At 44.8% G+C, this 27,774-nt stretch overlaps 2 protein-coding genes and 1 long non-coding RNA gene across 5 annotated transcripts in view; all 3 read left to right on the top strand.

The window, feature by feature from the left end:
• The window catches only part of LOC147149259 (uncharacterized), an 88,665-nt gene extending 76,725 nt beyond the window's left edge, over positions 1–11,940 (top strand). Inside the window, exon 4 of the long non-coding RNA XR_015086554.1 lies at positions 11,081–11,940. This is a non-coding gene — a long non-coding RNA (uncharacterized LOC147149259). The remainder of the gene's footprint in view (positions 1–11,080) is intronic.
• c4h11orf96 (chromosome 4 C11orf96 homolog) lies at positions 5,405–6,995 on the top strand. Its single transcript, XM_086028661.1, has one exon. The coding sequence runs from the start codon at positions 5,600–5,602 to the stop codon at positions 5,981–5,983; it is 384 nt and encodes a 127-aa protein (XP_085884787.1). The 5' UTR covers positions 5,405–5,599; the 3' UTR covers positions 5,984–6,995.
• Positions 11,941–12,388: 448 nt separating the features above from the next.
• Positions 12,389–27,541, top strand: ticrr (TopBP1-interacting, checkpoint, and replication regulator). 3 transcript variants are annotated; one of them, XM_086029339.1, is made up of 21 exons: positions 12,389–13,580; positions 13,774–14,011; positions 14,562–14,794; positions 15,168–15,405; positions 15,568–15,709; positions 15,826–15,941; positions 16,054–16,257; positions 17,130–17,275; positions 17,370–17,503; positions 17,608–17,701; positions 17,875–17,957; positions 19,357–19,587; positions 19,681–19,768; positions 19,911–19,983; positions 21,277–21,408; positions 21,497–21,587; positions 21,699–21,757; positions 21,831–22,108; positions 23,597–25,574; positions 25,925–26,053; positions 27,094–27,541. In XM_086029339.1, the coding sequence occupies exons 1-21, from the start codon at positions 12,921–12,923 to the stop codon at positions 27,180–27,182; spliced, it is 5,436 nt and encodes a 1,811-aa protein (XP_085885465.1). In that variant the 5' UTR covers positions 12,389–12,920; the 3' UTR covers positions 27,183–27,541. The 3 variants fall into 3 exon arrangements, with proteins under 3 accessions (XP_085885465.1, XP_085885464.1, XP_085885467.1); XM_086029338.1 differs by having other exon boundaries at positions 15,826–15,950; XM_086029341.1 differs by having other exon boundaries at positions 12,390–13,580; positions 15,826–15,950; positions 17,370–17,470.
• The last annotated feature ends 233 nt before the right edge of the window (positions 27,542–27,774 follow it).

The following is a 27,774-nucleotide window of genomic DNA, read 5'->3' as shown; positions in this document are numbered from 1 at the left end:
TGCTTCCTAAAATGACTAAGAGACGGCACTGTGAAATGTGCGGGAAAAGGTTCGTTTTTTAAACTGGATTTAAAAGCATTTCGATCCAGGGCTGACTTGACTTCCAGCTGGCGCACGGCATAACAGCATAACAGCTCAATGCCTCTGCACCATGTTTGGTAAAAGTCGGCAAATGTCAGGGTGAAAAAGGACATTGAGTGGAGTTTTATCGCTGCCGTCAAATGTCAAAATGCGTCAGGGTTAAACGTGCATGGCAGGTCACAAGGTGACCCCCCCCCCCCCCCCCCCCCCCCGGGCCTCTTCTTTTCTTCTTTCTAGAAATACATGTAGACTTTACAAGACACTTTGTAATGGTTGTTAAACTCTCAGTTTCAATGCGTGCAAATGTGCTTACATGCGTGTGAGATAAACAGACAGCCGTCATATGAGCATTTTTGTTTTTGTTCTTTGTTTACTTCGGTGAGTTTTAAGTGGTGTGTCAAGTCATGCTGTGTTTTGCTGGGAACTTTCTCTGAGAAAGAGCTGACCCATTGCGACCGGCACTACACCCGTGGGATTCAAGCCACCGGCCCCCACCTTCATCCAAAATACCCCCCCCCCCTCCTCCCCCCTCTCCTCCCCCCCCGTGTCGGTCTTGCATTGCTGCATGTCTTCTAGTTGGAACAAATCATTTCCATTCGGTCAAGCCTACTTGGATTGTTTGTTTTTTTTGTGCATGGCTTTGGAATTTCATGCGGGGGATGACTTATGTTCAGTGCATCATGCGACCACTCTTGCTATTTTTAAAGATCAATTTGGGTTTGAAAGTAGCATCGTAGTGCATTTCACGTGTAACCCTGGCGTCTATTTGGGGTGCTCCCGCTTTGCTAATTTTGGAATAAGAGAAAACATGACCTCAGCCACAGCGTTTCCGACATCGGCCCCGGCCGGGCCAAGAGGCGGGCGGCACCTGCCGCTCGCTAACGTGACACGTCATCAGGCCACGTTGAGGAAAAGTGGGATTGTAAACATGCTGATTGACACTCAGGCCAAAATCTCTCCGATGTTGTCACTCAATCAAAAGGGAGCTTTTTCGAAGCCGCTTTTGTTCAAACAACCGCCTCGCTGGACTTTGCCCATTGATTGGCACGCAATAGTGAAAGTTGTTTTGCATACTTCCCGCTCTACAAGTTTATAAATAACCCGTGTCTCCCTGTGGTGTCTTGCTGACGCGAGGGGGGGGGGGGGTTTATGGGGTTATGGGGAAGCAGGTTAACCCCAGAAGAAGACTCATCTCTTTGTTTACACCAGAACTGCCTTCAAAGTATTTCCAAGCAGAAGTGACGCCACATCATTCAGCAAATCTCTTAACACTTTGTGCGGGAACACCGTAAAAAAGCAGCGGCGGAAAAAAGTCACAAGTACGGCCCCCAGGCTACGCCAGGCTCGCTCCGTCCTTTAATCCGGCCCACCGACTATTTATATTATTGAGAGTATTTAATTATGTTTTAATCATTATTAGATTCTGACGGTATGATAACCGTCGCAACAATATTGCTGTGTCACGGTATTAAAATTACAGCTCTCAAATGAACTTTTTTTAAAAAAATACTTGGGTGAATAAAACATTGGGTTTGCACGGAACACAATCTATTTTATTTTTTAAACAAAATATGGAATAATGGGTGCAAATGAAACATGTACCATGTTAAGTTCAAATAAATGTTAACATTCATTCTTCTGTTGTAATTCTTAGTAAGTCACAGTGTCCCATCACTGGTGAGCTATTTTTTAGAACAGCCCAGTGGAGCTACTCATGTTGTCCTTGGGTCTAACTAGTACTCGCTGGCACCATTCTTTTTTTTTGAGGACATTGCAAGTTAATCAGAGCAAAAAAGGCATCCGCGTTTGCAGTGCCTCTGTCGTCTTGTTCACTCCTCCCTCCTCCACCTCCGTGCGTAACTGCTCACCCCTTCCCTCTCTGCTCGCCAGGAAGGAGAAATAAAAGCGAATTGGCGGCAAACACGTTTCAGTCATCAGTTTCAATTCAAGTCAACCTTAGGCATTGTTTCACCTGGAAGCGCGCTGGTGCCTATTGGTTACGAACCCAAAAGGTCCACCAGGGCGAGATTGGAACTCTGCGCATGTGAGGCAGACATGCTAACCGCTAACCCGCCGTGCTTTGACGAAACACGGCATTATGAATAAGCGTGCAATGAGGTTCTGAAGATTTGTGACTTCCTGACTCGGGTCCCCTAACTCCCCTCGCCTCTCCCCGCCCTCCTCTTGACATTTTGGTTGCCGTGGCGACCGAGGCGTTCCCCCCCCCCCCCGCCCGGTGGGTACATTGTGCTCCGCTGTGGGGAATGTGGCCCGCGCTGCGTTCCTCACCGTGCGCCCCGGCAAACCTGCATGGAAGCCTTTGTCAAGGCTGAAGCGAGCCGGATTACAACAAAAATGTTTGTGGGGAACGCACCGCGCACCCGCCTTCCGGTTTTTGTGCATTCGCTTACCGGTATTTAGCTTGCCGCGGTGTGCCGTCCGCGCCGATGTTTCGTCTTGTGCGAATGCGTCCTCGCGCTGTAATTCAACACGGCGGCATGTATGCGCACACATGCGTGCACATAGCATCAAGTGGAGAACATCTATCACTTGCACTCGCAAACCTTTTGGACGCCCTCGTTTCATAACCATCACTACTAGCGGACTACAACTCAGCACCGAGCGAAGGTCTGCATGTGGTCACTTGATGAAAAGCTTACATGGATGGAACGTCTAAAATAAACACGGAGGATTTTAGTGGCGCCTCCACTTACGAGCGACACAACTTACCGGTTTGTCGGCATGACAGCGGTCACTCGGCTCACTTTATTATTTATTTCTTTTCGGCTTGCATTAAGTGCAAAAAGTTCTCAGCCGAGGTTAACTTGGCAACGAGCAGACTTTTGGCAAATGGTGACCAAATCTTGGAAAAAGATGCGCCGGGCTGTTTATTGCCTCACTCAGTTGACGTTTACTGTCAAACTAAACATAAAATAAGGAGAATTACGGACATTAACGTTGTCCTTTAGCTTCATGCTAACACTCAAGTACTCCTGTAAATACCATTGGACGAGCTAACAAAACTAGCATTGATGTTGCAGTAATTATACACTTTTAAACAAGTTATATTTGAACACAAACGTTGGCTAAGTGCAGATGCATGCATATATTCTTTATCCTCTGCGACAAAGGACTAATATTATTGCGGCTTATTAGAGATGGTTTTAATCATCAAATCTACGCGCACACCATAATGAGCAGCAAAATGTCCATTGAATTATAATTCCGTTCAATTATATAAATACTGTGTGTGGTTTTCATCATGTACAATACTGTAGAGTTAGAATTTCCTTCATAAAAACAAGTTTAGAAAAAGCTTTTGTGATGTTTTGGGTGGCATTTTCCAAAGCATGATCACATCTGAACTTGACAGCTTCATCTTCCCACTGACGTTCGTTGTGTCGAGACTCTGTGTCCAGATTGTTTTGTCGAATGTGCTCGGACTACGCCAATTAATTCATGTTTCTCAAAATGTGCGGGTCGGTGTTTAAAAAAGAAAATTGTGAAGAAAAATTATAATAATAATAATAACCTTACTCTGTCTGCGTCGCCAAAATTGATTGGAACAACATTTTTGGGGAACAGAGCTCTTGCCATACAAGATTGTGAATGATAAGCATGCTCAAACATGTCATGTGATGTCACATGACTTGGCAGCTGCTGCAACCTTGGATGGACTTAAAATAGATGGAGAAGCCGTATTAAAGTGCGCATCAGTGTGACTTGCAACTAAAGAAGTAGCGATTATAAAGCCGTCACGCCATTCCCAAAGACCGCGACGGTGCGCGAGGTCACCCGTTGACTCTCACGTCGGTGCGAGTGACCCTCACCCTTTGTCCACTCGGCAATTTTCATCATGGGAGCGAGGGAGGGGGGCAAATGAAATTCTGCGTTGGCGTGACAGTACGATAACGGCGAGCAAATATGTTGCGGTTTCACGGTCTCACAGTGTTGCCATTTCATCTCGAAAATGTATTCTTTTGACATGTTTAAGTGTCTTAAAGGCACTGGATAGGTACACGCTCCAATCAGATCGCCAGTAGACTTGATTATTTATTGCAATGGTTTTTTTGACCGGACTCCCTCAAACGTCAAAGTCAAGCCAAATTTATTTGTTTAGCCTTTAATCACAGGAACGTCTCAAAGGGCTTCACATACGCAGCACCAGATCATACACACCACATCCCCTGATTTTAACGGGCAAAAGAGCATTATTAGTCCAGTCCAAAAGCTGTAGAATAGATTTTCAAATTCTGCTTCTGGTCTATAAATGACTGAATGGTTTGGGTCCTGACTACATTAAAGAGATGCTAAAGAAATGCTAATTAGCTGTTATGCTGCACGCAAATGGAATAAGCTGCCAACAGGAGGGACATCAGAAATATAAATGCTTTTAAATCCATGTTAAAAACTTTGTTTTTTTTCCCTTCGTACCTTTGTTAAGGTCTTCTAAACATTTTGAAATCAATCTCACAATACGGTGTTTGAGTAATTTTAGAAACCTTTTTGTTTTTTGTTCATGCGTGTCCTATATGTTCTCGTCGTCATTTTGGCAAGCGACTTTTGTTTTCTCTGCTTTGCTTGTGAATGTCGGTAGCTGTTGTTTGTAAAGGCGTTGAGGTGTTACGTCTTCGCTTGTGTGACGCACATTGAGTTGCCTTGCGTATGAAACGTGTTGTATACATAAAGTTGCCTTGCCGTGAGTAAACATAAGAGAAAACTCCCAAAAATCAAAACAGAGCACAACAGTCAAAGTACTCATTTTACAGAAATGGAGTAGCTTCTTCTCTGCTTTGTGAAATAACATCAGAGCAGAAATGAACTGATGCTAGCCATGCTAGTTAGCTAGTTCTCTGCCTTGGTAAGTCTTAGGTAAGTCTCAGTCTTTATTTTTTATTTTTTTTCACCAATGGAAGACTAACTTACTAGATGATTCTCGTAGCTAGTTGCATTTCAAAACGGTGTTATATTAACATTAGCGAGAGAAATGGATGGCGCTCTCCTAACTGCGATCATATCCGAAAAACAAAACAACTCCTCAAAGAGCTGATGGAAAGTTTTAGCAGATTTGGAACCTGGATGGTTAAAAAGTCAGGAGAAAAAATCAATTCAGATACTGTACGGCCTGAAAGATCGGCTCGAGTACAATTTGTACTTGATTACATCCCTCCACTGTTATTTTGAGGTGAGTGACTGAATCCTACAGAGGCGCGGACCCATGACCAGTCAGGAAGGGAGAGGTGGGGGAGTAGGTTGGACCGGACCAGCGGCAAATATGGAGAGCGAGAGAGGAAGGGGGCGGGCCGACGTGTTATAAAAGAGAGAGCTGGCGTTGAGGGCCGCAAGACTTCAGCAGAGAAGGAAAACAAGCCGGCGCATTCGAGCCACTCCAGGCTGACTTGTGTTGCTGACCTTCTGCGTGCTAGACTTTCAAAGCGGGTCGCCCCGCTTGCTTTTTCTAGTTCCGAGGAAAAAAGAACCCCAAAGAAAATCCCAAAGTTCCCTCCTGTCTCGGCCTATGGCTGCCGTGCGTCCGATGCCGACGGAGGCGACCGGCTTCCACGTCCTCCCGGCCCACCTGATGGCCTCGGCCATGGAGGAGTTCCCGCAACAGCTGCCCGTCCCCAAGGGCCCGTCCAGGGGCAAGAGCCGCTCCCGGCGACCGCGCGAGGCCCGCTTCAAAACCCAGCCGGTCACGTTCGCCGAGATCGCCGAGGTGGTGGAGGAGGAGGGCTCGTCGCCTCTGGAGGAGGAGAGGGCGCGCCGCTCCTTCCTGCAGTCCCTGGAGAACCTGAGGAGGAGCACCCAGACCCTGCACTGCTCGCCGGGCGCCCGCCGTCAGTGCGCCCCGTCGCCCACGCAGGCCAGCATGGACTCCAGTGACTCCGACTCCACCCAGTGAAGGTCGACAAGCCCTCGCGGCCCTTCTTGATGGAGCGCGGTTCAAGTGACCCAAACTGCGGCAAAGTCTCCTTTTTAATACCCACTAACATATCAACGTGCGGCATCGACCGTGCCGATGCATCGGGCGGCTCGCGCTGCGTAGTGGCAGGTGGCGCTCTTTTCAACCTGTCTGCAAATGTACGCTCTTTAAGTTTCTTTGTACAGCGGCGTAGGAAGATGTGAGTTTGCCTTGCGTCAGTGGCTCTCAAAATGTGCCGTGTGGGCGCCCTCTTGTGGTTCACTAAAGAATCACTTATTGAAAGTGCATAACGTCACAGGTACTTTTAATCCAGCATTGTTTAAGTTCAGTTGTGTCTAACAAATTTGGATTTAACCAGTTAGAATGGTTTGTTTTCAAACGCTTTTTATTTATTTTTTTTTATGTGCAATGTATTTTAATTTAATCAATATTAAGAGTTCTTTTTTATATAATCAAGTGCAATGTTAGGCACATACAAAGAAACCTAAATAGCATACTTTCAACAAAGACAAAGTATAAACTCTGCTATGTGTTTTCAAATGTATTCCTTTTCTACTGTAGACTTGAAAGATGGTCCATTGGGCTCTTTTTTTTAAAGACACACCAGTGATTTTTTTTTTTTTTTTTTGGTATTGATTTTTCTACTTCTAGAAAAACAAAAATCAACAGCTACTAGCCACACCACTAATGTTGTAAATAGCACGACGAAGCGACACAGTGGCCTGGTTCGTCACTGAAGCTTTCAGAGGAGTTCCCGCTCTTGGCAGTGAACAGAAATGAATGAAGAAAAGATTCCTTTCTAAAAAGAACAAGTTTATTTATTCTCTTCTTTTGCTCATAACCAAATGTGGACTTTTACTGCGCTTCTGACCTGTGAAGTCGCCTCGACTTTCAAAGAAAACTGTAAAACGTTCCACTGTGCTTTACATTGAATATACTTTATATTAAATACCATGTTTGTCATAAGTATTTTAATAAATATTTTCAAGTATTTCGAGTTATCTGACTTGTTCCTTGAATCCTGGAAGTACAAGTGTGCGAGCGAAATACCTCAATCGACCTTTATTGAGCAAATCACATTTTTTACATTACAACATTGAGTATTTAATTATTCTGCCTGTCACTAGTCATCGCTGGCATAGATAGTGAGCAAAAATGATCAAACGTGCGTACTACTTATCCTGTTCACCGTGCAGTGCTCTAAATGGTCGCTGAAAAACGGAACATTGAACCACGACACCAAAAAAAGACAAATGTTTATCCCGCTTTAATTCTTAAAACTACTACGATGATGTGTAATGGATACATTTGGGTCCTTTCAAAATTGGAGGAATTTTTATCACAGACGTCATTTAAATAGTAGTAACAAAGCTCTGACGTCGTCTGTCAACATAAATGCAACCTTGTTCGTAAACCTTTTAGCCATCTAGAGGTAGAAGGGGGGAAAAAAATGAGCTCCATGACTTAGCAGAAACGTCAATAAGATGGTTGGTCTGACCATGGACAGACCTTAAGTCCACTCTTCTATTTTTTTATTTTTCCCCCCAATAATTTCAGCTGTAATGGAGGGTCATGCAACCCTGTTACAAATATTATTTATAAAAAAAAAAAGACATTTATACCAACATGTTTCTTTTTCTAATCACACACTGTATTTGTTTTTGGCCAGTTAGCATAGCAGCTAACACAGCTAGCGAGATAGGTAGACAGATGAGAATAAGCTCAAAGAGGAAAGTGAAAGTTAATGTGTGTACAGTACACGTGCAAGGTTGTTGTTAGCGTCAACTGCTGCACGATGCGTGTGCAAACGTTGACCTGTTGACCGGCGGTGCCTCAGCCAAGGCTGCTGACGCGCCGCCCGTCACTTCGGTAAGTGTCATTGAGAGTTCTCTGCTGGCACAACAAGCAGCCGCTTACAGACGACACAGCACTTAGTAGATTTTAGGTGACATTTTGCCAAACTTTTGTATGTTTCATCGGTTCCATTTTGAGTTTTTGTGGTCGCGGTTGTTTATCCATTCTTTGTTTTTCTGTCAATACAAACTGACGGGCTTAACAGTTGGGTTTTCGCTTACACTGAACTTGGTGTCTTATGAAAGCAAATATTGACCGTATGCCAAATGAAGTGATAAAAGGGATTTTTACCCATACTGCAACTAGAATATGACTATACTGTTGCTCCATATACAGAATGAATATTCCAGGGGATGCGTAATTCCAGAAATGAATAAAAGACACCTAAATCCATTTGATAGTTTTATCATTAACTTAATCTTTAATATAAATCGTAACCAGCATACTTAAAAAGAAGTTTGTGTGTGTATTTTACTGTTGTTACACATTAACCTGTTACACTCTGCGTTACATTGTATTACGTTACGTTGAGTTCTGTCGCATTGCGTCAGGCTACATTACGTCATATACTTTTTCAGTCATATGGCCCAACCCCAGTCACGTGTTACATTTGGCGGTGTTACGCCACGCTGTGTTACGTTGCGCCATGTTGTCCGATTGTGTTACGTTACACTACGTTGCACAGTGTTACATGCGTCGATGGGGCACAACGCATCACATTATTTTGTGTTTTGTTACGCCACATTACGCTACATTGCGTCACTTTGCCTTGTGTTACATTTTGTTGTGCTTCATAACGTTATGTTGCAGTGCATTACATGATGTTGTGCTATGTTATGTCGCGAAATGCATGACATTATTTTTGCGTTGTGTTGCGGCGCGTTGTATGACGCGACATTCCTCCCTTTCATTGTATTTTCTTATATTGCGATGCGTGATGTTGGAATACGTTACATCGCTTTCCACTGTGTTAAAGTTCGTGATTATCCAAATCCGGATCCGCGTTTGCTTCGCATCGTTCGCATTGCTACTCACCCTGTGCACCAAGCATATGCCACTGACCTCTCACAGGCAAGAGATGAAAACGTTGTGAGGTAGCACAAGAGTGCCCCCGAGATGACGTCGGCATGACAAACCGTTGCAGTCGACTGAAGGTGCGTCATCACTGGAAGTTGGAACAATCTGTACAAACATTATCCTCTACTAACAGACTGAAGGGCTGCAAAGCATTGAAAGTGACTCTGCCGTAAATACTTGACTTTCTTTTACTGCCTCTTATTTCCGTGCTGCAAATGGGCAACATGAGTGAGCGACTACTGAAGTTTCTGACGCTTGAGAAAAACAAAGAACATATGTCACCTAGTTACAATTAAGAATGCAAATTGTCAACCAATTTTGAGACTTTTTTTTTTTTTTTCAATATACAAAAGACAACTAATACTGCAAAGACCCATCTATAAATGATTTGCGTTAAATCATTACAAATATATTTCAAATGTGACTTCTTGTGGTAAGGCATCAAAGTACCCCTGAACCGCTTGGAAACGACTTTGTGAGCTCCCCATTACAGCGCAAAGTGAGCAAAAAGAGGGCGGAAGTGTGTTCCATGCCTTGTTTTGTTTGCAGATGTAATGATTGTAGGGACTGCAGGACATTCTGCTCCAGCCAGGGATTTATTTTTGCTCCATAATCATAACAGACGTCACTTGCCTTTTTTTCATTTTCATGTCATTACCGAGTTTGACGCGTCATGTAAAGAATAATATCCCTGAGTACAATGTTTGCTTTGAAAGGAGCTGATTAGTGATTCTTCTTGCTGAATGCAGAACAAAAAGGTGACACACTCACCTCCTAATCGCATTTTAATGACTGCATAATTCATATACACGTGACTGTCTAATTTGTGTCCATTAAGATGTGCATAAAAGCTCAATATCAACCAAATGTATCCATCTAGGCCAGATTTTATACTCCAACAAATGTCTACAAAGCAAATCAAATATCCTTTTAACCATTGTGGGGAAAAATAGGTCCGAATACAGCAATCAACATCAAATTAAAAAAAAACAACAACAATAACTATATACATATAGCCAAAGCTGGGAATTTTACCCCAAAATTTGCGCTCCGTTTATCGCCTTCCGCCATCCGTTTATCTGCCATTTTGTCTGGCCGGACCAAATAGTAATCTCCTCCAGGCCGGTCCAACTATCATTTTAAACGGGCTTCCGTTAGCGTTTCCGACTACCAACTACCAAAATATGTGACTGGGAGCACTGTTATATTGTAGACCACAGTTTGTATAGTTCATCGGTGGCCAAAAGCCTGATAATGAGTCTGATGATTTGAATCAGGTGTGTTGCCGTAGGGATGAACCTAAAACAGGCTGGATTGTGGCTCTTGAGGACCGGACTTGGCCGCTCCTGGTATAGTTCATGAAAACTAATGAAATAACTCAAACTGAACTTGGAAAAAAAAAAAGCAAAACGAAAAATAACTGCAACTACATCTTACATTAATAAACCTGACTAAAACTAATTACAGTATAGCCAAAATGTCCTTGTTTTTCGTCTTTGTCAATTAATGTCATACATGAGCTTTGAGGGTCGTTTTAAATCTATTTTGGTATCGTTGTACATCCGTAGCTACAGAAGAAGGAAGGTCAGTTGTTTGAGAATTGCAGTTTACTTTACTTTATTTCACAATACTTAATGACGTTATTTTATTATGCACTCGACAAATACTGCATGTATTTTTTTTTGTTAAAAACGACTTCTAAAACTAATAAAAACACAACTAAAACAAAGCATTTTCGAAACAAAAACTGATAAAAAAACTTACAAACTTTCAGTAAAAAGTAATTAAAACTAACTGATATAAAAAAGTCAAACCAAAATAAAACTAACTATGTTAAAAAATCCCAAACTATTATAACACTGATGTTGACGACGCATGTAGACAGACTGCCTTCATGTGGTGCTGCACTGTTTGTATTCAAATATCCGTTGCTTAAAAGGTTTTAAAAGAGCCACAAAGAAGTAATGATTATTGTTGCGCTGCTCACTGTTATCGACACAATATGAAAAAGCCGCTCTGGGTCATGATTTATTGTAACTGTCCGAGATGTTTCTGCACATATACAGACATACAGTGTCTGTGTGTGTTGTTTTTGTTGCTGCTTCTAAAGCATCGCTGACCTACATCCTGTTGCCATGTTTTCAGGGAAAGGCCTGGTGAGAATCAGCAAGCCGAGAAAAACATTGGACAGCTCTTCCTTTCACCCTTTTTTTTATGTCTCTTCTTTCCTAAGCTCGTCATCCCCCCCTGCTGCTGAAGAAAAAAAATGCAAATCAGTGCCGGGGCTGCTCCAACTTCTCCCTGTGCGGCTTTTCATAAATAGGCAGATAAAAGATTCACTTGGTTGTTCGAGTTCACACTTGATGAGCGGTAAGCACTCCACAGACACAGCTATTTGTTTGCAAACCATGAAAAAGTCAATGCAGCATAATTTGTTACCTTTAAAATGCGGTGAAAATGCTCACTAGGCTATTTGTGTGATCCGAAGAGTGATACGCTGACTTTATTGTATAATTTATTGCTTCTTTTTTTAGATGACTTCAAATATCCAAATTAACAGTGAACAATGTCCATGTCCCTTTTTGCATCCGTCTATTTTTCTGTATGTGGTTCTGCATAAAAGGTTTTGTCCTACATGCACTGTACTGCAGTCACGTGTACACATAAGCCCCAAGTGGTGCTCTAACACCTGCCGTTTTCCCTGGATGAAAAAAGTGCCCTTTCTGCTGTTTTTTTTCTTTAAAATGCAAAGTAAAATCAAATATTTACCCTCTCCGTCATCCATTCCAATCCATTGAATGTGATTTGATTTCTTAATTCTGAACACAGCAACATCCCCATTTATAAGTCGGTGTGTGCAATTGTGCAATCATGTTATCCAACTTGTTTTTACTTCCCCACTTTTTTTTTAAATTGGGTTTTACAGGCTGGAGATTAACTAAAAAATGTTTCAGTGATTTATTTTGGTCTAATCTTTTTATACGGCAAGAAACAATAAAGCAACCCCTGCCAATTAAACAAGGGTGTGTCGACTTTTTTTTTTTTTTTTTAAATCCTCACTACAACTTCCCTTCATCCCCTTTGTTAATAGTTGGTTTTATTGAGTGTGTTGATTGTGTTTGAACGAAAAACTACGCAAGTTAAACATATAGGTTACTACTGTAGTATGAATAATTTTGGCGATCGGTGCCTTTCTTTTGGCTTGAGCACCTGCGCCCAATGTGTGTGCACATGCCTGATGTCCTGTACTCATAACATACCTAAATAACAATACATTGTTAAAATATTTTAAACTGAGCATTAAGAGTTCCACGAATGGGATTAAAATAAAAGTAATTTCAACAACTATAAATCGTAGTGTACAAGGGTAATCTGTTACGTCACATTGTTATGTATTTAAAAGTTAAAGACGTCCCGTAGCGTCATGCTAACGTGACAGATGGTAGATACAACCAATTAGACTTTGGCAGTTGACATCTGGCGAATCGATACGTAGTAACCTCCTAACTTTGGAGCAATGAGATTGTTGTTGTTAACAAATTTGACCAACCACCGTAGAGGAGGCGGGCTCTCATCCAAGAAGCGCGAACGGTTAAGAACCAACAAGGACGAGAAAATGGCGAACACCGAACAATTTCTATTGTAGAGTCTTACTTAACTTGGAATCGGTTTTTTTTGTGTCAGTAATGTAAATAAATTGCGATTATTTTCTACGGACTATGTTGTTTGTAAGAACGAAAAAGGTGGAAGACGTGTCCCTGTAACGGAAGGAAATGTATCGTTGTGTCAAAGTGAGTCGTGGTGACGAAGATGCTAGCTGGCTAGCATGAAGCGTCAACATGAGTTTCGCTAAAATATATTGTACGCGAAATGGCGGACAATGAATGGATTAAGTTTAGAAGTGACGGCTTGCTGGGTACGCTTGCATTGTGACTTGTTTTAATGGCGTGTCGTCGAAGATAATAGGCAGGCGCTGTTGGACGGAATGGCTTTACACAACCTAGCTTTTGTCGTCGACGTGGATTACGGAGATCAACAATCAAGCGATCGGCTACAAGTCAGGAATCACCTCTTGAAACGTGGCATTTTGCACATCTTGCTGCACTTCGGCTACAAGCATGGCTTCGACAAAGTGCGCTGGGGTTACAAATTCTTCCAATCCAAGACTGGCCGAGGTGCCAGCCTCATAACGAGGGGTTCGGACTTCAAGGAGCTTCGCCACAAAACATTTGAGGACTTCAATGTGGAATTCGATGCCAAGTTTGACGCAAGAGAGAAACTATGCGCGTCCCACCATTGTAGCCAGTCTACCTCCGTGCAAAACGCCCTCAAAGAAATTCTGCTCGACTATCAATGGGACCGACCAGACATCACTTCTCCCACCAAACTGTCCCTGAGGCCCAGGAGGACGAACCGAGCTGCGCATTTACCAGTGGAGGACCATCTTACAAACCAGGCCAAAAATGTGGTGTTTATTGTGGCAGAGTGTCCACGAAGCTGGACACAACTTGTGGACTACCTCTGCGTGAGGAACCTTGACAGGCATGCGGATGTGTCGGAGCACATTCTATCCAAAAGTATCCAGGACATGCTGGTTCAGAGGCAGGTTGTCCTACACTGGATAGACAGTACATCACATGAGAATGTAAGTAACCAGCCAACAGTGTATATAGAATAGGGTGTGCAAACGTTTTCTTCCAATGGTCGTATGCAGAAAAATGGATGTTCACTTTCTGGTCATTAGTTTGTGATTGGTGGCTTGACAGTTCAAGCATCTGAGCCTGGGCCGCTCCTTGTGATCCAGGGAACATGTCGTCATCATCATGTCTTCCTTACAGGTGGTGCAATGTGAGGACCACCTGGGCTTTGACAAGTTAGCCCAGGTCTTGGCACAAGCATGTGGCAAAGTCATCCCCGCAGTTGCGCTGCTGAACCGCCACTGCACCGGGAAGACGGACTGCAGCATCGGGAGTGAGAGTTTCCCATTCCAATCCAGTCTTGGATATTTGCTGTCTTCTGAAAGGCAGTACCGCCTTGCGTTTCCTGTCACGGAGGGCACTCTGCGACTGAACACAGGTAAGTGTGTTTTGTGATCCCGACTCTATTCGAGGAATATTGTCGTTGTTAAATACGGTGAGGATAGAACGTCAACTTATGCAAACCGGATTGGCACACAGTAGAACACAGACCTCTGCCTTGGCCAACAACAAGCCTAAACAACATTAGAAAATGTCTAGCAGCACCAAATTGTTCTCCTGGGCCCATGTAATACCCATACAGGCACTTTTGAGATGAACTATTTTGCAAACAGATGTAACAAATTAGAAAAGGTGAAAAAAAAACCTCCTTAGCTGTGTAAATTGACAAGTGCATCTATTCTTCATTTATTTAACCATGTCAAATAAAAATGAAAGATAAGGAACATTAATCAAACTTAGCAATTGTGAATTTAAAAGGGTTTTTCCAAAATGTTTTTTTAGCGAAGCTCAAAATGTCTGGTCGCTTACGACCGCAGTGTCCCATTTGACATTTGTCTGGAATTACTCATGTAGATGAACTAAAGTGTTCAAGTCCTTTTCAAAAAAAATAAAAAATGTTGACCTGTGTTTCTGCTGTCCTTTTTCAGGCGCCGTTGCCCAGAGCTGCGCTGTGACTCTCGAGCCGCTGTCCCGCAGACAGGCGCCTCTCGCCCCGGGCGTGGAGGTGTGTCTGAAGGGTGTGCTGCAGGGCTGGGATGCCTCGGCACTGTTGCACGCCTCCACGGAGTCATGGCTGCTTCAGTGCCCCAACGCCAGCCAGCGTGGTGCTGCTTCCTTCCAGCGCGCACTCTTGGAGTTGTCCACTCATTCGCTGCACACGGTGAGCAGTCGGACAGTTGATATGTTGCGGTCATTACACATACACAGGCAGAAAAGGTCTGTTCTCGTTTTCCTCTCTCTCTCAATTTAGTTGTTAACACTGTCTTCTGTAACTGGTCACGTACGGTAGTGTCAGTTGACAAGCGGCATTTAAAGAGCAAAATCGGGTACCAAAATTGTCCTTTGGGTTGGATGAAGCAAATTAACGACACCTGCTATTATTCTAAGAACATTTGGAAGACACTAATGGGCGCACCCATTTAGATCTTTATGTAATCAAGTTTGCACGTGCCAAACCTCATGTAAATAAGACCATGTTTCACTTTAAATATGATTGTCTAATCATTTCTGCTTTCCCCCCCCCCCCCGCCCAGTTTGCTGAGGTGTGCCACAGCGGCCGGTCGTGCTCGGCCGTCCTCTCCCCTTTGTCCAACTTTTCTGCTCTGCTCACCGTCCTCCAGCCCGCCGTCACTCAGCACCATCTCCTTCACAACACCGGCGTCACTTCCAACGAAAGCACAGCTGAAATCTCAGCAGACCTGCCGGAAGTGGTCAGCAGTGTGCTGGGCGTCGTATACGACATGATGGAGCAAGACAACGACTGCGCTGATGGTAAAGAATGGACGTTTCCTCCATTGCTGACTGATTTTTTTTTTTTTTTTTTTTTTTTTAAGCAGACTTTATCACACTGTATGCTACACGGAGGTTGAATGTTTCCCAAACAATGAAAAACCTGCTGCTGATTTAGTTTTCCCTTTTTGTGCTCTCCCTCAGAGCAGCCAAATGTCCCTTACGTGGTTCCCGAGTGGGCCCAGCAGGAACTCGGTCATTGCGCGCCGACAGTGGGATTGTGTGAGACTTGGTTTCCTCATTCAGATCACGCAGGAGTCACTTCCCATTTAATGGAGTCATTCAGGTAAGGAGAACAAAAGCACAAGTTGGAATCCTCTCATGCTGCATCCAATGTTCAAACCGTCAATAATGTTCCAGTGGCTCGAACGCTTTTGCCGTCTAACTTTCACTCTTTGTCAGGTTGCTTCATGCGGCGCCTGACCAAAGAGAGGAAGAGGAGCTTCTCTTCCAGACAGAGCTGATCGGCGATCTGGCAGATCTGTACCAGTCATCAAAGGCTGCCGATAACAAGCGGGGCAAGAAACGTAATCCATTGAGTTGATGCAATTGATTTGAGTCAGTTCACGTGCAAGCACAGCGGAACGTGACTTATCTTATTTATTTTATTTTTTTTCCTCTTCTCCACAGGAGGCACGCAGCGCACTCCGGTGAAGCAGAAGATGAAGAGCATGAGTCGCTCGTTGCAGATGCTCAACGTGGCGCGGCTCAACGTGAAGGCCCAGAAGAGCCAGACTGACGCACAGCCGGCCACGTCGGAGGGAAAAGCGACCGAGAGGCCGGCAAAGAGACGCACGGGCGACAAGAACAAAGCCGAAGGAGTCGACGTCATCAGTCAGTATCCCTGTCAATACGTGAGAGGAAGATACTGTATGTACTGTGTATGGCAGTTTGATTCAGTTGTAAAGGCGTTAGGGCTAGGCAATTACATTTATTTGTGAGGACAATTTTTTAACCTTTTTTTTTTTTTTTTTTTTAAATCACCTTGCATAAATCAAAAGTGCATCCATTGCTCTTCCACTAATGACAAGGCTGAGAACACAGAGGACCTAAGGTCACATAAGGACAATCAGGATTTTTTTCCAGCCCCTCTGGTGACTCTTTTTCTCCAGCGACTTTAATTCCCGCTGAAAAACAAAAAACACCATGCGAGTGGAATCATTTTCATGTCGCAGTTCGTATGGAGGCTGGTGGATGCCAATCACAAAGTCAATCAGGCTAAAAGCTTGGTCATATTTCCATTGCACAAGCAGAGGTTGGTCAACGCGTCGGAAACGTTTGACCCTACTTCCAAGCCTCAAATTTTTTGCAGACGTCGCCTTTGTGCTACGCTACGGTTGACATTTGAGAAAAGAGCGTGAGAAAGTTCAAGGGGGTGTAGTGTTACTCTTGGACAACAGATGCTGTATATGGCCCGGCTGGCAGCAAAGCACTACATGAAGCCCCTCAACTCACTTGAACATAGTTGCTTGGCTCCAAGATGCCACAATGTGGCGCCAAAGCAATACTTTTATATGAAACTGCTTTGGACGGCGCACAAAGCGATTTAAAATGCACGCTTTCATTTTGAGGCCTCATAGCCCAGACCTAGTTAAGGTTTTTATTATTTTTGTTATTATTTAAGGTAATGCAAGCGCGAGGCAGCAAATATGTGTACCACACAATCCCAACTCAAGTGAAGTAATGTGTCGGATTCCCTTTGTCAGCCTTCACCAGCAAAGCCGAGCTGCTGTCCCACGTGCAGTCCATCTATGAGAAGAGCATAGCGGAGAGAGACGCGTCTCTCCTGGCCGCTGGTCAACAGCTTTTGACCGCGGTCAAAACGTTCCTGGCGGCGAAATCCGAGCTGCGGGTGAGATGTGTTTTCATCTCTTTGACAGCGGGTGTGAGCGACGTGTCTCTTGGCTTGCTCTCGCATGATGAGTTCCCTCGTGACTCCCTCGCAGGTCAAGAGCGCTCCGTTTTGCCGGCAGCACCTTCTCAAGAGCAGCAGATCCATCAGGCAGGCCTACGGCTCCGCCGCGGATGTGGAGAGCAAAGTTCGAGAGTGCGTGTCTGCGGATTCGGCCACTTCAGCGGGGTCACGCAAGTTGCCTTGTTCAACAAACCTGATGTTGAACACTGAGCAAAAATCCATTAAAGGCTCATCTTTAAATTCTTGTCGTGCATATTTGTCTCCACTAGGTGTCAGCTCCAGGCGCTGCTCAGGTTGGAGTTATGCAGACTTTTCTCCCTGGAGGAGGCTGACGCTCTGGATGCTGAACAGATGGCAGAGGAGGTAGGGAGAATCGATTACGTAAACATCAAAGCCTCACAACCGGGCCCTTTTTTAAATTCCTAAAATAAAGTCATGGCTACCGCACTGAAAATGAGCACAATTTTCTTGCAGACTTCTCATGTCAATCAATCCGGTGATTGTATTTCCCCGTACAAAACCTGTTTTTCCTTCAGGTGGCCGAAATGCTCCGAATTATATCCCTAACAAAGGACCCGGCATGCCTCGCACGGTTCCTTCAAGATGAAGTCCTGCCAGCGTAAGTGTTTCAACAATCTTGTGATTGTCTTTTCCTCTCCATACGTCTACAATTCGGGCTTTGACAAACACTACCACATCTTGACTGTATCTAAAATAAGGTGGGTAATTTGATCAACAGTGGTGCCTAGACTTACGTGTTTGATTTGTTCTGTAGCTACTCTTGTGACTCAAGACGTCTTTGATCATTTTCCCCTGTTGAAATGAATGGAAATGCCTTTTTTTTTTTTTTCTGAGAATAATTTTCTAGCCTGTTAGACAAGTAGCACTCTGCAGTATTTTGCTTTATAAAAACAAACAGTAGTGTAGTGGTGGGCGATATGGCAAAAATATCATATCACGATTTTTAAAAAATAAAATCCCGATCATGATTTTATCATGATTCTTTTTTTACATCGTTTTTGTATCGACTAATTTGCGCTTTTTTGACCATTTTCCTCACGTTAAACATAAAACATTTAAAATGTATATAAAACTCTAAAAGAAAGACATTTTAAGCCAGTGCTTTCTGAACAGGTTTTAATTTGAATAGTGACAATTTTTAACAAAATGCGCAGTGAATGTAAACATAAAAGGTAACAATGTAAACATAAAAACCCAGCTCGTAACGCAGGTGTAGTACTTTGAAGAGTCTTTTAAAGCCCTCGTTTTCCACTGTTTGAATGGGAATCGTGTCTTGAGCGAGATAAGTCACTGCCTCAGTTACTTCTTTACACTGCTTGCTTGTTTTTTTCATATGGAGTGCCCTTGTGAAATGACTGCGTTTTCGTGGGTTGCGTTAGCTTGGAGCTAGCGGCCGCCTCTGGCTACCATGTCTGATCTCCGTTTGCTTTGGCTGTCGGCGTCGTTTTTTGGATGCTATCTCTGTCTCCGCAAGTGATTAAACAGGTTTGTCGTGTTGCCATCTGACGTCCGAAGCAAGTCTCTGCAAACTTTGCAAATAACTGGTTTGCCCCGTAGACGATCAAACGATCTTTCGGCTTTATGAGATCGTCAACACGTTAAACACCTCAACGATCTAATATCGTCATATTGCCCACCCCTACGGTAGTAACGTAATTGAATAGCGTTGTAACTTGTGCAACATGATTTCATGCTTCAGTGCCCATTGACATTGTGCTCATTCTGGTGTGCGCACCTTGGCCACCAGGGGGCAGTATAGTAGCCATTTTCGCAGAGGATAAAGAATGTATGGTTAGATTGTCCCTACATGCGTTGCTGCATCTTTTGTGTTCAAATATCCATCGCTTAAAGCGTTGTGACATCCGTGAGTTTGGTGAACCCGTTGCTGCCCTTGTGCATTGTCCACTAGCATTAAGCTAGCAAGCTTTCGTCAGTTCGGTGGTTAAATGAAGTACTCGATGGAGGAAATTATTTTGACCAGGCGTCTGTTATTGCAGGTTCCTGACAACCGTCCCGAGGGTCCTTGCCGACATTTACCACAGTCTGGGCACGCAGCTCCCCGAGGCCTTGCTGGCCGCCCTTCCCGCGGACTTCTTCAGCGACGAGTCGGTCGCCCAGGACAGCGTTTCGCCGTCGGCCTCTTCGCCCCGCCTTTCTGCGCACGGCTCGCTTTCCAACTGTAGCGATCGCCTGCAGGACCTGCGTAGTCGCTCCGCTAACAAGCGCAGGTCAGACGAGGCTAACCGACATTAAATGCAGCAGATGTTTTACATCCTGTAAGATTTGAAGCACTGTGCGATTTTATTTTGGGTTTTTTTTAGGAGCGGAATGCTGACCCGTCATCGCAGTATGACCGAATCCTCGCAGAGTCTACGCCAGATAGAGCTACCGAAGAAGACAACGCGGGCTGTAAGACCGACCGGGACAATTAATCATTGACGACTGCTGTCTCATTTGTGTTGCAATCAAACTTTCATGTGTAGAATCTGCTCCCGAGGATTTATTTCGTACATAATTTTAACTCGCCTCCATTTCATTCTGTTTCCTTTAGTCCAAATCAAAATCCTGTACAGCTGCGGAGAAGCCGGTCGCAGTACCACAACCTCAAAAGCAACAAACACACGGTATCATTTGCTTTCGAATTTGTCGAGACAAGTGTCTTACTGTCTTACAGGCGTGGGCGATATGACGATATTAGATCGTTAAGGACTTTACCGTGCTGACGATCCCATAAAGCCGAAAGATCGTTTGATCGTCTACAGGGCAAAGCAGTTATTTGCAAAGTTTGCAGGGACACTGTTCAGACGTCAGATGGCAACATGACAAACCTGTTTAATCACCCAAACAATCAACGCCGAGAGCCAAAGCAAACGGAGATCAGACACTTGGTAGCCAGAGGCAGCCGCTAGCTCCAAGCTAACGCAACCCACGGAAACGCAGTCATTTAACAAGGGCACTGCATATGAAAAAACAAACAAGCAAGCAGTGCAGAGAAGTAACTGAGGCAGTGACTTATTACCTTGCTGAAGACATGAGTCCCATTAACACATTAAGGCCTGAAGCGCCTGGCTCAACAGCTCCCCGAAACCTAAGGTCGCCTTTGGAATTACCCTTGAAAACCTGCGGTTTTCCCAGAAATTCAACACTTGGAAAATAATTAATGCCCTCAGCCCTTAATGCATGAGAATATACACGTGACGGTTTCGCCAGACCGCGGAGGGCGTCGTGGAATTTTTTCGAGCCGTAGATAGGCTAATGGCGGACGCCGTCGATCGCCGGGAGCTCCGATAAGTAACGGCAGTGCTATATAGACGACGCGCACGACCACTGGAACCAGTCAAACGTGATATGATATGATTTGGATTGTAGACAATGACGATATTGACATCTTTGTAACAGAATAGAGGATGGTAATCACCACTCAATTTAAAAAAAAATAAAAATAAAATAGTGCTGCCACGTTATTTTTACATCTTTGATTGAAACAGTAAATAATCATAAATTCTGCCTGTGTGAAAGCCACATGTCCAAGCTCTTTAATTCTTTTGGAATCATGTTTCTGTCTGTTACAGAGGCTGCGATATTAATCATTTTGTAAGTGTTGAATTTCTGGGAGAACTTTTCAAGGGGAATTCCAAAGGCGACCGCCGCTTTTGGGGAGCCGTTGAAAGGCACTTTAGGCCTTAATGGGTTAACATGAGGAAAATGGTCAAAAATTTGCAAATTGCAAAAAAAACAACAAAGTATATATAAATCATGATTGCGATTTTATTTTTTTTAAATCGTGATATGATATTTTTGCCATATCGCCCACCACTACTGTCTTATAATACTTGCTGAAATTTGGAACTGCCGTACACTTAACAAGGGAAGTTGTCCGATTGCTCACTGATCAGTCTGCTTCTGATTCGTCTCAGAAGTGACCAAGGTAAGAAGAAACCTGTTCAACCAAGACGATGTGTCTCCATCCAAGAAGAGCAAACTCCCACGCAGCCAGTCTGTGTCTGCGGTGGAGGGACTGAAACGCAAGCGATCGCACAAGTCCGACGGTAAAAATGCACCGCTCCGAGCAGTTAACGCCGATTTTGTTCCACCTCTATAATAACCAAGTGAATATTGTAATTGCTTCTACTTCAGAGAGGCACCGACTCATAACAAACAAAGTGTGTGAGACCCCGCACCACAAGCAGGTGTCCAATCGGCTCCTTTATCGGCAAAAAATGGGCCGGTATGTGCCATTAAACAATTTGCCTTATTTGGTTCAAAGTTGTACTTTTTGCATGAACCGGCTGCCCACTTCATCTGCTACCCTCGTTGTCATTTTGTGTCGTGTCCGTAGAAGCTCCGCCCTAAATGAGGATTGCATCGTGGAGGAGTCGCCCGTCAAACCAGCGGAAGGTATGAAATGAAGCACTTGTGCTCCACTGATGACGCATCGAAATACACACTTTGAATGTTACCGTTTTGCCAGAGGTCAGAAGGAGCCCGAGGATCAAGGAGTTTGCCAGGAGACACTCAAACTCCTTTTATTCAAGTTCCCAACCCCGTTCCCGCAACCTGGAGAGGGCGCTGTCCGCCTCCCAGCTCCCGCTCAGCGAAGGCCGGATCAGTGACGTTAACGTCCGGAAAGTTCGCTCGCCCCTCCGCCTTCTTTTCGGGGCCGCCGAGTCTCCCGCTGGTCCTTCCACTTCGACGGGGTCAACACGGGCCAGCAGGACTCGGCTGTCGACAGACTCCAGCGTCTTTGAGGTAAATATCTCATATCAGTTCAGATCTTAAAAAAATAATAATAATATCATTAGTAGCGTCACTTGAAAGTAGGGGTGGGCTATATGACGATATTAGATCGTTAAGGGGTTTAACGTGTTGACGATCTCGTAAAGCCGAAAGATCGTTTGATCGTCAACGGGGTACATTCTATACAGTTTAGCTCTACGGCGGCTCAAAGCCGCTGACGCATACCCGACCAACCAATCACAGCGCGCACAGTGCACCGCACGTGACACTCCCCGCCTCCCTGTTTGATTGTATAGCGGGAAGATATGGCGGAAAGTCACCACAAAGCAGAGTTGGTCCCGAAAAGAACCTCCACATCCACAGTGTCGATTTGGTTTGGCTTTTCCTCGGAGGAGAAAGCGCAAACCAGTTATTTGCAAAGTTTGCAGGGACTTGCTTCGGACGTCAGATGGCAACACGACAAACCTGTTTAATCACTTGCGGCGACAGAGATAGCATCCGAAAAAACGACGCCGACAGCCAAAGCAAACGGAGATCAGACACATGGTAGCCAGAGGCAGCCGCTAGCTCCAAGCTAACGCAACCCACGGAAACGCAGTCATTTAACAAGGGCACTCCAGATGAAAAAACAAGCAAGCAGTGTAAAGAAGTAACTGAGGCAGTGACTTATCTTGCTGAAGACACCATTCCCATTAAAACACTGGAAAACGAGGGCTTTAAAGCAGAAGTCAACCCAAACATATTTTTTTCAAGAATATGTTCCCAGCAGGCCCACTAGTTGAAAGAGGGCGTTCTGATAAATATTGCGTTTGTGGAATCAATGTTAATCCACTCGTTTTTCGCCATCTCTGGGGGCGGCCATTTTGCCTTCTGTCGACTGAAAATGACATCACAACTGTTCACAACGACCAATCACGGCTCAGATTCAGACAACAGGTCAGCCGTGATTGGTCGTGAGCATTTGTGATGTCATTTTCAGTCGACAGAAGACAAAATGGCCGCCCCCAGAGATGGCGAAAAACGAGTGGATTAACATTTATTCCACAAACGCAATATTTATCAGAACGCCCTCTTTCAACTAGTGGGCCTGCTGGGAACATATTCTTGAAAAAAATATGTTTGGGTTGACTTCTTCTTTAAAAGACTCTTCAAAGCACTACACCTGCGTTACGAGCTGTGTTTTTGTTAAATTACCTTTTATGTTTGCACATTTTGATCTAAATTGTCACTATTCAAATTAAAACCTGCTCAGAAAGCGCTGGCTTAAAATGTCAATATTTTTTCTTTTAAGAGTTTTATATACATTTTAAATGGTCAAAAATGTGCAAATTAGTTTAAAAAAACAATGTAAAAAAAGAACCATGATAAAATGATTGTGATTTTATTTTTTAAAAATCGTGATGTGATATTTTTGCCCTACTTGAAAGTCGAGGTACCACTGTCTAGAAAAAAAACCTTTGTAAAGGCTAACGTTTTACACCAATGTCTTCCCCTGTGTAGAGTCCCTTCAAGACACCGGAAAAGACACATGGAAAACGCGGTGGACCCAAATTTGGGAACACAACTTGCAGAACAGCAGCAACCCCCAAAACTCCGTCGTCTTCCAGGCTGTGTGGTCTCCCTGCTGCAGAGAGCCCCACCGGGCAACTTGCTGTGGCCCTGAGGGGCGGTCCTTTCACATCTCCTGCCAGAAAGACTTTTGTGCCGGAGACGCCCACCAAGCAAAGTCCTCTGACGAGCCCACTGAAGGGAATTCTCAGGACTCCTGTCAAGACTTTGGAAGCGGGTTCCTCTTCCTTCGGATTACATTCAACATCCAGGACTCCCAAAAAGATGGTCTCTTGGTCTCCGTCCCCCAAAAAATGGACCGCGGCAGATAATGCCATCACTTTCAAGACTCCCGAATCACCTTGCGTCGCGTCTCGTAGCTCACCCAGATTGTTGAAGACTCCTAACAAGTTGCACAGTCCCAGCAACAAATCGGAGACTTTCAAGACCCCCGAGAAGACGTGTACCTTTTCTTGTCAGGTGAGCCTACTGAGGATTTCGCCAAATGCAACGAGTGACTGGAGACCGGAGATGCTGCCTTTCCAGTTTTCACCATCTCGAGGAGACGGTGCCTTACCTGAAGCCACCAACAGACCTCACACCAGGATTCCCAGCCCGACTCACCAAATGGCCACTCGGTCCAGACGAACGTCTGATCAAAGTCCCGAGACGAAATCCCCCCGTGAGCAAGCTTTGGCAGCGTCAGTCGACCAGACAGTTACGTCTTCAGAAAGGTCGCGGACAAACGCGAGGTCGGGTCAAGTTGCTACAACCGCCCGTCAGAACTCAAGATCCCGGTTGGGTGAGGCTGTCGCTGCCGTGCCAAATAAAGAATCTGCTTTAATCCTGGAAAGCAAAATGCGATTAACAGAAGAGACAAAGGCAGAGAGTGCTCAGTCGTCTGAAATTGAGACGAGTTCTCAATCGCATTCGCAGCCGTTGGACTCATCGCAGCTCAACTCCACCACGGACGACAGTAATGACATTGTGGACGCGTCGGTGGTAAAGACGCAGTTTAGCGGAGGCCTCAAGATGAACATTAGCTTTTCCCGCAAGCCCTCCAAACCCGGCGACGACGTTCCCACCGAGGCCACCTCCACCAAGGAACCAGTTCAGGCCCAAGGGACGCCCAGTCGCAGCTACGGCTTCCGACAGACGCCCGACCGCCGGCAGCGCGAGGCGGCCGCTCGTCTGGGCTACTCCAATGAATTCCCGAGGTTCTCCACCCCCAGAGGCCACCGGCGGCAAAACGGCACGCCGACGCCCGAATCCGCTTCCTATCAAGTGGAAATGGAAATGCAAACGTCCGGGCTTCCCAAACTCAAGTTCAAACGTACGGACTCCATGAACGTAAACGACGTTCTCGCTGAGGATGGCCCTGGACTGCCGGCCCAGAGCGCTTTAGTGGCCGGGAAACTGTCTCACCTGGAAAGCCCCTCGCCGTTATTCCCTAAGCACAGAGATCCTGGCGGTGTCTCGCCATCCATCTGTAGTCACGCCACGCCCGCGAAAGGCGGAGTGGTTCAGACCCACATCTGCCAGTCCTACACCCCGACACGCCATCCCGCGGGGACCACGTCGCCCGTGGCCGTTGCGGACGGGATCCCCCTGTCCCCTTCCCCTCAGAGTGTCGGCAAGGTGACCCCGGACAACCTGAACAGCTGGCCCCGAAGGAAAAGAGCCCACGTCGGGGGCAGAGACCGCTGCCGGAAGGCCGACCCGATAGAGGAGGCGGAACTTGGAGTGAGCAGGTTGTCGGACGCGGAGGACGCCGATGAGCCCGGCGCTAAAGTTTGGACTTGGAAACAAGCAGGCTTGCCTGTCGACGGCGCGTCTCCTCGATGCCCCGACGGCGACCGGATGGCACCCGATCCTCACCGGGATGAAGAAGAAACGATGTGGACAGCCGCTGGGGAAGACGTGCCGTCCAGTAAGCCGATGATGAACCCTCGCCTACGCGCACTTTCATTAACAGCCAAACAACGCGACACTCTCATTGGCGCCCGCCTTTTTAAAGACACACACACACTCAAAGTCACACGCCTGATTCAGACACAAGTGCTTTCCCGCCATCTTGTGGCAGCCATGGGCAATTACAAACATTGTGTGTGTGTGGGGGGGGGGGGGGGGGGTCGATTTGTCCCAGTTAGTGACGTAGCTCGAGCCCTGTCCCCCGCGAATGACTGGCGTTCACTGTGTCGCAAAAATGATGTCCATTGGCTCTTAACGTTATTTGAAAGGAGAATCATTACGTTGCCGTTGTTGTTTCTATTTCGTCAGTGGCCACACCTCCCGGCTCAGTGGTGCGAAAACCGGTCACGGCCAGTGGGATTCTGGCCCTCACTCAGTCTCCGATGCTCTTCAAGGAAAAGCCCAATCCCGCAGGCAGGAGAACGCCTCGCTTTCAAGGTAAAGACCCGCCAACGTGGTACACAAAGTGTCAAGCAGCCGTGTTGTAACGCGGCCTTGCGTCTTGGCGTGACCGTGCGTCCACCTGCTCTTGCCACCATAGTGAAGAAAATTGGTCCAGAAAAATGGACGCATGGATAGCAAACGTTACAACACTGCGCTGTCGTGACCCATAGTCGTAATTAAAACTTGTTGGAATGCAAAGGGCCAATGCTCGTTGAAGTGTAGCTCTGGTGAGTGACATATTTAATCCATTTTTTTATTTTGGTCCTTGAAAATGTCTTTGGATGAAAATGACCATTAGCACCAAAATGTTTGGGGCCCTGCATTTATTTAAAAATGTGTGTGCGCGCAATGTGCAATTTTGAAAAGTCACTGCTACGTAAATAATTCAGAGTGACAGTAAAAGAGCTGTGCTGGAATGTTCCTGACGCCATTTTAAAAATAAGATAAATTGTTCAGGGAGGAAAGGAAGGGAAGAAAAGACTTCATTTTATTTTATACTTTGTGTTGTTTTAATGATTGTTGAATGTTTAAAAAAAAAAAAAAAAAAAGAGCCAGAGTCTTTTTTTAATTTAATTAAATTTGTATTTATTTATCCAAGATATTTCATTCTTTATTTCATTGCAAGTGTTACATATCCTTGAGAATTGAAAGATAATTGCACTTAAAAAGAATGTACTTGAATTATTTTGGCTGTAACATCATCAGTGTATCAGTGGCAGTTAGAAAAAAAAAAAAAAGTTTCTGACTAAATACATTTTTCCGGACAATATATTATCTTGCCTACCAATGTAAATGCAGTACAGAAACACCGCATAATGGATATAAAAAGTCTACACACCCCTGTTGAAAAGGTTTCTGTGATTTAAAAAAAAAAAAAAAAAAAAAAAAAAAAAAAAAATGAAACCAAGATAAATTTCAAAACTTTTCCACCATCACTGTGACCTACGACCTGTACAACTGGGGAGGGGAAGAGCGAAAGTAAAAACCTGCTCTGCTTTTTACCTGTGCATAATTCCCTCCACCTAAACAAACAGGAACAGGAACGATGGAAGCGGGCGCGGAAGTCTCGGCCTTCGGCCAGACCAGCAGACGCTCGTGCAGCAGGAAGAGGTTGCTTCACTGACGCGGCCACGCGTCCAACTCGTAACACTTCTTTCTCCCTTTGGATGATGTGAAGAATTTTTCAAGCCAACACTTCAAACGCGCAACGCGTGAATGTCCCTTTTATCCATCGTTAAGTTTTAATCACATTTTCTGTTTTTATGTATTTAAATTGAAATGTATTCATGGACCAATCGGGTTCCTTTTTCAAATTGCAACAAGTTAAATATCTGGAACTATTTTCTTTAGTCTCAGTCTCATTTTGTCAGTGTGTCCTATAAATCTTTATTTATTTGTTGGATTTTAAGTCAAGATTGATTGAAGCTTTTATTTGTCATGTAAATATTCTTCAGTCTTGTAAATAAATGCTGTATTTTGCAACCCATTTGCTCAGAATGTTTCCCTATTTAGCTGTACTTGTCTGATGCGCATATAATATCTTGTACAGGATTATATTCACCAGACATTCTGAGGTGACCCAATGATGATTCAGAATACCGTATTATAGCAGGTGTCACAAAATATATCACTTGTTTGTCTTCTCACTGCCATGAAATGTTGAGCACTTTCATTGAAGTTACACAATAGTGCATTCTAAAACCAGACCCCTAATA

Source organism: Filicampus tigris, chromosome 4, assembly GCF_054856515.1.
Source record: "Filicampus tigris isolate MCC_2025a chromosome 4, RoL_Ftig_1.0, whole genome shotgun sequence".
Taxonomy (NCBI): domain Eukaryota; kingdom Metazoa; phylum Chordata; class Actinopteri; order Syngnathiformes; family Syngnathidae; genus Filicampus; species Filicampus tigris.
Note: the sequence above shows the minus strand (reverse complement) of the source record. Positions and strands in the feature narration are given on the sequence as shown.

Excerpts from the sequence above, each read along its gene's own strand:
- c4h11orf96 (XM_086028661.1), top strand. The coding sequence starts at position 5,600 with ATGGCTGCCGTGCGTCCGATGCCGACGGAGGCGACCGGCTTCCACGTC.
- ticrr (XM_086029338.1), top strand. The coding sequence starts at position 12,921 with ATGGCTTTACACAACCTAGCTTTTGTCGTCGACGTGGATTACGGAGAT. Across the intron at positions 15,951-16,053 it reads TAACAAGCGGGGCAAGAAAC|GAGGCACGCAGCGCACTCCG; the intron begins GTAATCCATTGA and ends TCTTCTCCACAG. Across the intron at positions 19,588-19,680 it reads CGCTCCGCTAACAAGCGCAG|GAGCGGAATGCTGACCCGTC; the intron begins GTCAGACGAGGC and ends GGTTTTTTTTAG.